This window comes from Gigantopelta aegis, chromosome 3 (assembly GCF_016097555.1).
Source record: "Gigantopelta aegis isolate Gae_Host chromosome 3, Gae_host_genome, whole genome shotgun sequence".
Lineage (NCBI taxonomy): Eukaryota > Metazoa > Mollusca > Gastropoda > Neomphalida > Peltospiridae > Gigantopelta > Gigantopelta aegis.
The window spans coordinates 54,153,345-54,165,753 of record NC_054701.1 but is presented as its reverse complement, the minus strand read 5'-3'; the positions used below and the strand labels follow the sequence as shown (position 1 = coordinate 54,165,753).

Sequence of the window (12,409 nt, the reverse complement as noted above, 5' to 3'; positions counted from 1 at the left end):
CCTTTTCGGTGGATGAAAACGTTGAACCTGATCATTATGTTTGAAACCTTTGATCATAGCATGGATCTCAGGGATGACCGCCAACTTGTTCCGGTGGCTGATTCATGGACTGTAGCAACGACCGAGATTTAGTAAGCTATTGTAGAACCCTAGAGTTTCAAACTTGTCCAAAGATATAGCAAAAACTCTGCCAACTTCTCCACATGAATTGTCCGATATTTGATTTTATGATGTAGACACCATCGGTGAAAGCAAAGCCATCAGACATTATATGCAGTTGCTGTAGATGCCCAATGCGTTTTCAGTATAGCCTCCATGGTCTTGGAAGAGAACCCCTTTTTCTTCAAACCCTCGGAGATACGGTCCACATATGTAGCTGGAACAAGCATGGATTGAGATGATGCTGTCGACGTGGGATGAAGCAGAAGGTGATCCCAATCAGGTAATGGTAGAGGATCTGGATCTGCAAGACATATGCAAACTGGATATCGGACTGTTTGGCCACATCGGAGTGATGAGGTGTAGCTGATGGCCAGTGCATCAAGCTTGAGACCTTCTGGATCTGGAACCGGTGATATGTACACCCGAAGCTGACTATTGAAGCGTGTTGCAAACAGGTTGATGTTTGGTGTCCAAAGCCTTTGGCACACCCACTGGGAAGTTTCTGGATGGAGAATCCACTCTGTGGCTTGTGGCGTGGATGGTCGAGACAACATTCTGCCAGTACGTTCGACACTGCTGGAATGTGACGGGCTCGTAGATTCAACGAAATGGCGTTGACCAAATCGTACAGATGATAGGTGAGGTGAAGCAGGCTGATGGAATGTATTCTGCCCTGGCAATCGATATAAGCCGCTGCCATTACATTGTCTGATGTCACCATGAGACCTGCATGTATCAGCAAGTGGCACCAATCATGTACTGCGTTTAAAATTGTCAGAAGCTCTAACACGATGAAGTGGAGACTGGTTTCATGTGTGGACCACAGCCCCGAAGTTGTGCTCCCCAACCTTCCAGTAATGCACTGACGAACAGATGGTGAGTCGCTTGAAACAACCACAAAGAGACTCCTGCAGCAGTCTGTTGCAGCATGGCCGGCAGGATATTCTTAAGTATGTCTGCCATGGATTCTGCAATCGACGGCTGGATGGTAGGCACTGGAGCCGCCAAGAACTCAGTTTTCTTAACCCGTACGGCTAAGACCCAGGGATAGGCGTCCAAAGGCATGGCGTGGATACATTTTGCATCAATGTTACAAAGAGATCGACAGCCAGGAAAAAGTTCATGGGGGTTCCCACCCTCCATGAACTTCTTGCATTTAAGGCCAGATCTCATCACTCTAGAAAAACTAACATCAGACCTTGTTTTTCAATCTGTAATGATGAAGAACAACATGAGTCTGTACAATTCTGGTAAACAAATAGCCGCCATTTTAAAAATGGCGACTGACGACTGTTGACCGACATAAGTGACAATAAATAACTTTGGACACAATACTTTAAACAAAGTGAATTAAACCAAAATAATGTACAATAACATTGTAGTATACATACAATAAACTCTCCATTAAATCAAGAGAAAAAGACAGATGGCTCAGATTAAGACATGCAGAGAACAAGAGTACCGGTACTGGAAAACCACAGATATTAATGAATATTTTACAGGTATGATTCTATTCTAATTAGTTGAATTTTTTGCAATGGGATAGATGAACAGTTTGTTTTGAACCAACTACATGTGAGGTTTGATGGTCCTGAATGCATCTGTATGCAAGATATGGTCCGGACAAGGATTTACTGTTATATGCAGTAGACCATGAAAAGTAGTAATAGTACGCGACATACCGCCATCCCAAGTTGTTCCTTCATATGAGGTTTGATGGTCCTGTATGCATCTGTATGCAAGATATGATCCGGACAAGGATTTTCTGTTATGTGCAGTAGACCGTGAATAGTAGGTCACAGTGACCTAGTAATAGTACGCGACATACTGCCATCCCAAGTTGTTCCTACATGTGAGGTTTGATTGACCTGTATGCATCTGTATGCAAAATATGATCCAGACAAGGATTTACTGTTATGTGCAGTAGACCGTGAATAGTAGGTCACAGTGATCTCGTAATAGTACATAACACACCACCATCCCAAGTTGTTTCTACATGTATATAAGATTATATGAGGTTTGATGGTCCTGTATGCAAGATATGGTCCGGACAAGAAAAAGTTAACAGACGGACGGATGGACGGACAACGCTATACCATAATAAGACCCATCATAGACAGGCGTATAAAAAAAGAAAGATGGCCAAACTACAAGAGCGAAGACAAAAGAAGGAAGTTACAGTCATGTGACCGGAACAGAAAAGAGTACACAGTAGAAGAATTTTAGGCCATCCCATTGGCTGTTGGGATGTTCGAATCAGACTACTATCTTTAGGGGAATATGCATTTGTTTTGAGGACAGGTGATAAAGAAAAACATTTTAAAATATTATCACAGATGCTTATAGAATCATAATCTTACAATTTTCAAAAGATATTGAATACATGTGCTGTACTTGCCAAATTCTAAAAAAACAACAACATGAGAATGTTGTCACTCCTGCACCATGATGAGGAACAGCACTCACAGTAGCAAAAATTATTGATTTGTCCTGAAATGGCCTGCATGATATATAAAAACTTTGACTGGGGATATTCATTTGACAACTCATTTAGGCTCTAGTCACACATACATGTACCTTTATTTTGATTCTGTTCCATATGTTTCTCCAGGTCAAACCGGGTGACCTCTGAATCCAGTATAAGATCAATGTGTGACAAATGGCTAGGTGTGTCACAAGGTGATAAATATACTTCTGTTGGAGCCAACAAGTAATCAGGTTCTTCATCACATTCTTCCTATAAGAACACAGATCAGAACATTCAACTAATTAAGCAATTATTGTCATGTGTTTGTGTCACATCAATCCGTTAATTATAACAGGAATTCTTCCTATAAAGAGATCAGAACTCTTTGACTACTGTCATTTGTCAACAATCACAGTAAACATCCAGACAATACAAGACAAGATTTTATTAATACTCGGGCCATTGTACAACGGAGAAATATAAACAAACATTTTCACAAGATGGTTGACAGTAAATATATTAATTACAATACACATACATATACAAACACACATATCAATATATTATACAATAATACAAATATTTAATACAGATATATGAGTACTTATAACTGAATAAATTATTAAACGTATATGGTACAGTAAATATTTTTAGTTTTGATGGTGGGTGTGGTATTCAGTGTTTAACCATATGAGATTCTAAATGTTTTTTTCGGGTGTGTGTGGTCAAATAATATTTAAATGTTTCCATGTTTGTAAGTACTGATCACATTGATTTGGTTTAATTTGTTGTGAGATAATTTACTGATATGAAAGATTGGGTTATCCAGATATCACCCCCATTCCCAAGTTATTCAATGTGCTTTTAATAGTGGTAATCCAGTTAGAATTAGTTCCTTTAGTTGGTAATCCAGTTAGAATTAGTTCCTTTAGCTGGTAGTCCAGTTAGAATTAGTTCCTTTAGTTGGTAGTCCAGTTAGAATTAGTTCCTTTAGTTGGTAGTCCAGTTAGAAGTAGTTCCTTTAGTTGGTAATCCAGTTAGAAGTAGTTCCTTTAGTTGGTAGTCCAGTTAGAATTAGTTCCTTTAGTTGGTAGTCCAGTTAGAATTAGTTCCTTTAGTTGGTAGTCCAGTTAGAAGTAGTTCCTTTAGTTGGTAATCCAGTTAGAAGTAGTTCCTTTAGTTGGTAGTCCAGTTAGAATTAGTTCCTTTAGTTGGTAGTCCAGTTAGAAGTAGTTCCTTTAGTTGGTAATCCAGTTAGAAGTAATTCTATTAGTAAGGTGGTCATTTAACATAACTTTGTATACAAGGGTAGACAATTTTGATTGATTTCATGATATGTCATGCCCTTTAGCATACCATTCTTCTATATATAGTTAATGTGATTGGCATTCACCCTAGCTCTCCATAAAGCATAAAAACTGATGTTGTTTTCGTAACAAGTAGGATACACATGTATGTCTTAAACAGTTTATTTGTCCAGAATTAAATATATTATTTTGTTCATGTTCCCATACATGTATTTCACATCCATACAATAAAACTAGGAGAACCACTGAATTGAACATTTTAACTTTATATTCAGTTGACAGACAGTTGTCCTTTGATTTTGATAGTACAAAGTTAGTGCATGGCCTTGGTACATGTAGGCTATTAATGTCTAAGTATATTCTTAGTAAATCGACATTTGTTTAATTTTGTAAAAGTAATTCCTAAAGGAGTGGTGAAGTCAAATATGAGCCTTATCTGTTGGAAAGATGCATACCCAGACCACCAACACATACTGACAGTTTACAAAAATGAAAAATGCCTAATATTAGAATTAAGAAAAAACATGATTATTCCTGCTAACTGGGTGCAGCAATTTTGTTTGTCGCGTCTGGTACTATAGCTTGAAAGGAAGTGATGTCAGCTCCTGTATGCACAATAAATGTAAATAAATGCAGTATTTATGACAAGGTGCTTTGCTTTGATCAACCTGACTTATAAAACAACATAAATGTCTTGATAATATAATAAACTATTTAACTAAATATATATAAACTTGAATTAACAGAATGAAATGGGGTTATATATAATATTTTTCTCTGAAAAATCCAAAGAAAAAATGCATACTATTAGGCTTACTGGTATGTTTGAACAAAAACAACCATCTATGATAACCAAGTGATAATTTTCTTTTCTTTGGGACTCCACTCTGCTCTGTGCCAACGATGAAGCTGGACTTACAGCCAGCTACGGAGTGTTGGTGGAGTATTGAGTTGTGTACACTGAGTCACGGGCAACCGTGATTTTGATGTATGGTGACTCGGTACAATCAAAAAGGAAGAGGAGTACTAGGAAGAGGAAATGTGTGCCAGGGGTGGCAAAGGGGGGTGGGGACCAAAATTGGGAGCAGCGATCCCTTCTGCGACACCTCCCCCACCAACCCCATGGAAGAGGACGACGAAGCAAACGGCCCCAGCATCTACAGATGCAGCTCCTGAAGTACTTTACACGGCTATGTGTAAGAACCTCTGAGTGTTCCGAGCTCCACAACCATCAGGGTGACTCCGGTGCAGTTGTTGACTACACAGACAGCTCCCGTTGAGTTGCTTACCCACTCGAGGCCTGTTGGTGTGAAGAGGAAGGCTACAACACTGAGCTAACAGCCTGACAGGGCACGCACACAGCCGCCGCAGCTGACCACCCAGCCGAATCCAGATGGACCCGGGAACTTTCTCCTGACGGCTCCCAAGCTTCGACCGAGGTATCGACACCTCATTAGGATGGACACTACTGGGGCTTCGACCGAGGTATCGACACCTCATTAGGATGGACACTACTGGGGCTTCGACCCGAGGTATTGACACCTCATTAGGATGGACACTACTGGGGCTTCGACAGAGGTATCGACACCTCATTAGGATGGACACTACTGGGGCTTCGACAGAGGTATCGACACCTCATTAGGATGGACACTACTGGGGCTTCGACCGAGGTATCGACACCTCATTAGGATGGACACTACTGGGGCTGCGACCGAGGTATCGACACCTCATTAGGATGGACACTACTGGGGCTGCGACCGAGGTATCGACACCTCATTAGGATGGACACTACTGGGGCTGCGACCGAGGTATCGACACCTCATTAGGATGGACACTACTGGGGCTTCGACCGAGGTATCGACACCTCATTAGGATGGACACTACTGGGGCTTCGACCGAGGTATCGACACCTCATTAGGATGGACACTACTGGGGCTTCGACCGAGGTATCGACACGTCACTAGGATGGACACTACTGGGGCTTCGACCGAGGTATCGACACCTCACTAGGATGGACACTACTGGGGCTTCGACCGAGGTATCGACACCTCACTAGGATGGACACTACTGGGGCTTCGACCGAGGTATCGACACGTCACTAGGATGGACACTACTGGGGCTTCGACCGAGGTATCGACACCTCGTTAGGATGGACACTACTGGGGCTTCGACCGAGGTATCGACACCTCGTTAGGATGGACACTACTGGGGTTTCGACAGAGGTATCGACACCTCGTTAGGATGGACACTACTGGGGCTTCGACAGAGGTATCGACACATCATTAGGATGGACACTACTGGGGCTTCGACAGAGGTATCGACACCTCATTAGGATGGATACTACCGAGGCTGCGACCAACGTATCAACACCTCATTAGGATGGACACTACTGGGGACAAGACTTTCGTCAAGAGCCACGTGTTGACCGACACCTTCCAACCACTACCGAGAGGCGAAGGGGAGGTCTCGATCTACCCAACCTCCACTAGCAAGGGAATAGCACTGGTCTGCCTCACCAAGCGACGGAACAAGCGATGGAACAACCTCTACAACCAGGAACTCCTAGTGCCAGAAATGGACATCTCATAACTTCATCACATGATCAAGATTTGCCATAGGCTAGAACTACCCAGCTGTCGCCAAGGCGCTAAATGCTATGCGTTACCTGCAGCACATTCCGTCACTTGATGTCCACTTCTACTTGGGATCACCATAATGCCAATCTCTCCTAGGACAGGTAACCTCATTTTTTTGTCCGGCATTCAAAATTTTATGTGTATTTTTTTGTAAACAGTCTGACGCACTTCATTTTGATGGTCTGTCTAAACTGCTCAAATCACCTTAAAACCTTTTCGGCCGTGCACTCTAATTTTATTTTTGGACTTTAAATTTTTGTCCAGATATGAATAGGATGAATCAGCTCATTTTGGCTTTACATCTTTGACCCAACTTCTAAATTTTTATTCCAAATTCCGCCCACCTCAAACTTACCCACCCCCTCCTGGTCTGAACTTAGTCACTGGTGATGTCAGAGGTTAAGCCTGTGACAGGCGTGTGCGAAACCTTAGTGGTATATGCACACGTAAACCAAATTCAGCTCAGCTTTCTGGGACTACATAATTGGTCTGTTCTGTGATTTTAGATGGGACAGTCTACTTAATCAATAGTATTATATAATTATTTACAGTATAATAAACCCTGTCGGTCAATATAATGTCCATTACCATTTTAGTGGTGACAGGTTATTGTTGGAGAACGTTTTAATTTTATTTAGCAATATGGTGACATATAGGTCCTGATCCACTACAAACTAATAATATAAGTGTCTACAATTTCTCCATACTTTCAAACAAACATTAATATTAGGATGTCATGATGCATCAGACTGGTAAAAAAAAAAGTATCACAATACTCTATGATGTTAATAATACCAGTATACGTATTCTTTTTGTGTCTAGATGGTGGCAATTGCTTGGTCTGGTAATCTACCAAATATACACCTGCCAATCAGAAATCACAGCCGGAGGCACATACAAGAATTAGTCTAGGGAGTTATGTTAATTTTTTGAAGGTTGCATTTTTTTTTGCTCGAGTTAATAAAATTTTGGTCATATGTTCCCATGACCTACCTGAACCAGAAATCCATTGGTAGCATTTTTTCTGACCACTATCATGTCAGCCATCTTGAAATTCAAAATGGCCGTCATTTTCATATAATTTCTTTATATATCTCCACTCCCATTTAACACAGAAACATATTTTTGGGGTCTATTTAAACATATTATGTTAGTGAATTAAAATATTGTTTTTATTATTCATCTCACATTGCAACCATCTTGAAATTCAAAATGGACGTCATATCATTATGTTTTTTTCTCTATCTTTACTCCCATTAATCACAGAAAAATAATTTTGGTGTCAGTTTACATCTATGAGTTCAGATGATTATTTTGTAAAAAGAAAAATTGTTGTCTGATCTTGGCAGCCATCTTGAAATTCAAATAAAAAAAATTCAAATATCTCAACTCCCGGATAACGTGGAAGCATAATTTTTTGTCCATGTACATTTCTGTATTCCATGCACTGGATCGTTTTCATTTATATAGTCATTGAATCATGAAAACAATCTTGAAATTCAATATGGCCGGCATTTTAATACATGTCTTATATCTCAACTCGTGGTTAATGGAGAAGCACAATTTTGTTGTCTAGATGTATATTTCAGTGGTCAATGAATAATTCTTTAGATTTATAGTTATCCAATTATGGCAAACATCTTAAATGTCAAATACTTTTCTCCTAGTCTACATACAAATACGACTTTTCTGTTCATTAGTACAAACTAATGAAATAAAGGAACATACCAACTGTAAATTGTAATGCATAATGACATATTAGGCATCTACTTCATCTGTAATAGTATGCATATTGCAGCAGTCCTCATCAGTTTCACGTTTGCAACACTCTGTACATTGAAGGTTGTGTTGCTTACACTAAATTACAGTACATCTATCTGAACACTTACTGACACCACAATTGCATCTGATCAGTTCCACCACAGATTCTGGTGCAGCTTGCACCTCTAACAGCAGTCACAAATATACCAACCTCCTTGACCCAACCAAGTTTGCATGGATCAAGAATGTCCAGATGTAGCATGACATCTTGAACTCAGAAATGTGCTTGGAGATGTGCTCTTTGGGTATGCTGTTTTCATACCCCAGAGGAACGTGGCAGTGTTTCCACACTTTGGTTTGGTGATGTTTTTTTGAACTTTTCATCTTAGAATAGCTGCATCAGTTGTAGAAATGACCCTTGTGCTTGGTTCCATGCAGTAAAATCTGCACATTTTCACTGACCTCTTTGTATAGTTCATCACCAATTCCAACATGACTTTTGGGTGTTACTTATATATGGAGCTTTCGTGAATACATTGAATTCTCTTTATTGATGTCCACCATCACCATTTGTCCTGTTGTGTCATATTCAGTTACAGCACGAACATCTGGTAATCTGAGTCTATCTCTGGATACAGTTCATTGTACAATGTTTGCAGGTTGATCTGGTAACTATTTGTGTATTCTAATGGTGATAAAAACCCAACAGTCTGTCTTTGATGTAGAAATTCACCTCATTGCCTGGCCCGATTACTTCACGAAGTATGAGGAATCATGTGTCATTGTCACATCATGGCCTGCAATAGTTTTCGATATCGTAGTGCTCAGATAGCTTCAAAAATCTGTAGCCTGTTTAGTGGAAATATCTGATGTCATCTTTCATAAATATGATTGTGTTAAAAAATAAACCTTACACCCATGTAACCATCTAATAGTGAATCAAAGCATGCAGGAAATGCTTCTGTTCACTGACAAGATATATGGCAGATTAGAAGTGCATTTGTGCACAAGACACAGACTTAGTTCTTATCCTGAGAAGATCACACACACTGATCCCACTAATTATCGGTACAGATGTAAGTCGCAACCATATCAACATGCAACTAATTGAAGATGAACTGTGTTCAGAAAGAAAATCAGCATTACCAGAATTGCATGTAGTAACTGGATGTGTCACCACAGGACAAATTGATGGTATATGCAAACAAATGTTACTGAATGTATTCGGGAAAGCTCCACTGGCTATATCTGGAGCGCTTAGCCAGCTTGGAATTACTGATGAATCATATAAAGAGGTCAATACTCCATGGTACTAAGCCCAAGGGTCATTTGTATAACTGATGCAGCTATTCTGAGGATAGAAGTTCAAGACACCATCACCAAACCAAAGTATGAAAACACTGCCAAATATTTAATAACAGCATACCCAAAGAGCATATCTCCAAGCAAATATCCTAGCTTAGGAGTCCATGCTACACCCAGTGATCTAGACCCATGGTTGGATCAAGGAGGATATATTTGTAAATGTGGTTGAAGGTGCAAGCTGCACCAGAGGCTGTAATAGAACTGATCAGATGCAACTGTGGTATCAGTAAGTGTTCAGGTAGACGAACCTGTAAGGAATACAGCCCGCAATATACAGAACTCTACAAGTGGTGATGGTTGCTGCAATACACATGTCATTACAGACAAAGTAGATGTCTAATCAGGGGTCACAATGGAAAATAATTAATTTTAGTCAATTTTCAGATACATGTATGTAGGATATTTCTTTAGAAATTATTAAAAAGTGGCTAATTTAAATAACATTCAATTAGCCAGATACTAAATGTGTGAGCCCTGCTAATTTATCATTGTGAATTACAGTTTAGAAAATGGTCTGTTCCTGTATTTCATTAGTTTAAAATCTATAACACTCTTTAATTCATTGATCTTAAAAATGTACAGACAAAAATAATTGTGCTTCTGCCTTAACCGGAAGTTACGATATATGAAAAATACATTAAAATGGTGGCCATTTTGAAATTCAAGATGGCTGCCACGATTGGATGACTATAAAAATGTCATCAATAAATTCATGGCTACATAAATATACATATAGACAAAACATATTGCGTTTCTATGTTAACCGAGAGTTGAGATATATGGAAAAATATATTAAAATGGTGGCCATTTTGAATTTCAAGATGGATGCTTAGGTCAGACAACAATTTTTGTTTTCATAATTTCATTCACTGAGCTCATAAATGTAAACAGATACCTAAATTGTTGGTGTGGGTCAACTGTGAGTAAATATATATATAAGAATATTTAGCTGGTGGCCATTTTGAAGTTCAAGATGATTGTCATGCCCAAATGACTAAATAAAATGTTATTAGCGAGTTCATTGCCCTCAAAAGTATAAATAGACACAAGAATTGTGTTTCTATGTTAACTGGGAGTCAAAATATATGTAAAATATCCCAATTGAATTTCAAGATGGCCGCCATGATCAAATGACTGAAAAAAATCCTACCAATCGGTTTCTAATTCTGGATAGTCTTAAGAATAAAAAGAAATACATTTTACTGACTTGAGCAAAAAAAATGCAAATTTACATAACTGCCTGGACTAAATAGACCAATTAAGCAAACAGTCAGTTTATCAATTCAGTATATAGATTTCTCAAATACACAGAAGCTTAATGCATGAACAAAACATGATACAACATTTAACAGTTATTGTGATTTGTTTTGTAGCCAGTTTATTTTGTAATAAATACTTATTGCTCTGAGGGTAATCAGAGCTGCCAACCCCTAGCCACAAGAGAGAGTAGCATTCAAGACAAGCTGAGCGTAGTAAATGATATTTGAGCGTAGCATGGCCAAATGTCATAAACAGCAGCAAAAGAACACTGAATAACATCAAATATCTACGTCATAGTAACGGCAAATGACTGGGTTAGGCTATTTTTAGCATAGATATTAATGCATGTCGTCGGTTAAGGGATACGGACATACCCGAAATGTAACAAATGTTGTCAAATAAGTCAGGCGATTTGAACAGGATTATGAATAACCACATTTTTTTTTTTAAAACAGCATCGAAATGCAATAAACCCAAAATTAACTGTTGTACGATGATGTGATCAATACTATATTTGAATGCTTATATTCTTATTTCAAGTTAAAATTAAAATTACTCTATTCCTAACTGGCATACATTCAAATGCAATTTTCTATATTCACGGCATGCAAGCAAGCATAACATAACTAAAGAACAGTTCTTTGAAGGGTTTTATAGTACGCGACACTGGGGTCGACCTACAGTAAAACTACATGTCTGTTATTGAATACATCTTACTATAACTGTTTTACAATGGTTCTTCATCCACAAATTATACTTTTATATGTTGGAATAAAAAAAAGAAAAAGCCACAGAAATGAGGAATTCAGTTTTCAGTTACTGTATTCCAAGATTAAGTCCAATTTTTAGTATAACTGCCATAAATCGTCCGCTTTTCAACTGTACTCTGTAGACTTATAATTTGTGATAAAGATGAAACATCCCAAACAAAAATGCATGCTTGCGGCCAGGTTGTTGCAAGGTAGTTACAAGGTTGTTACAAGGTAGTACAAGCAATGCAAGATATTTGCAAGCTAACATTTAGCTCGCGTAAGGTAGTCAGTATTTCTGCAAGCTTGCCACATGCATGTTTTCATTTGTGAAAGCATGCGCAAGCTTGCTGCATGCATATCTTCAATTGTGCAAGCTTCCCGCAAGCATGTTTTCATTTTTGCTAGCTTGCTGCAAGCATATCTTCAACTGTGCAAGCTTCCCACAAGCATGTTTTCATTTTGCAAGCTTGCTGCATGCATATCTTCAACTGTGCAAGCTTCCCGCAAGCATGTTTTCATTTTTGCAAGCTTGCTGCATGTATATCTTCAACTGTGAAAGCATGTCTACACTTGTGGAGAAAAAGCTACGTCCAAATCATTTTCATGGTTATTTTTTTTTAATTTATAACTTCTCATATGATTTATCAAATTCAGTGGGAACAGTGGCTGAACAACCAAACATACATGTTACAGATTTAA

At 38.8% G+C, this 12,409-nt stretch overlaps 1 protein-coding gene across 3 annotated transcripts in view; it reads right to left on the bottom strand.

Moving 5' to 3' along the window:
* LOC121368244 overlaps positions 1-12,409 on the bottom strand; it is a 174,830-nt gene that overhangs the window by 54,780 nt on the left and 107,641 nt on the right. For all 3 annotated transcript variants that reach the window (XM_041492886.1, XM_041492888.1, XM_041492887.1), the window contains one exon: positions 2,740-2,899. In XM_041492886.1, the coding sequence (XP_041348820.1) occupies positions 2,740-2,899 (160 nt within the window). The remainder of the gene's footprint in view (positions 1-2,739; positions 2,900-12,409) is intronic.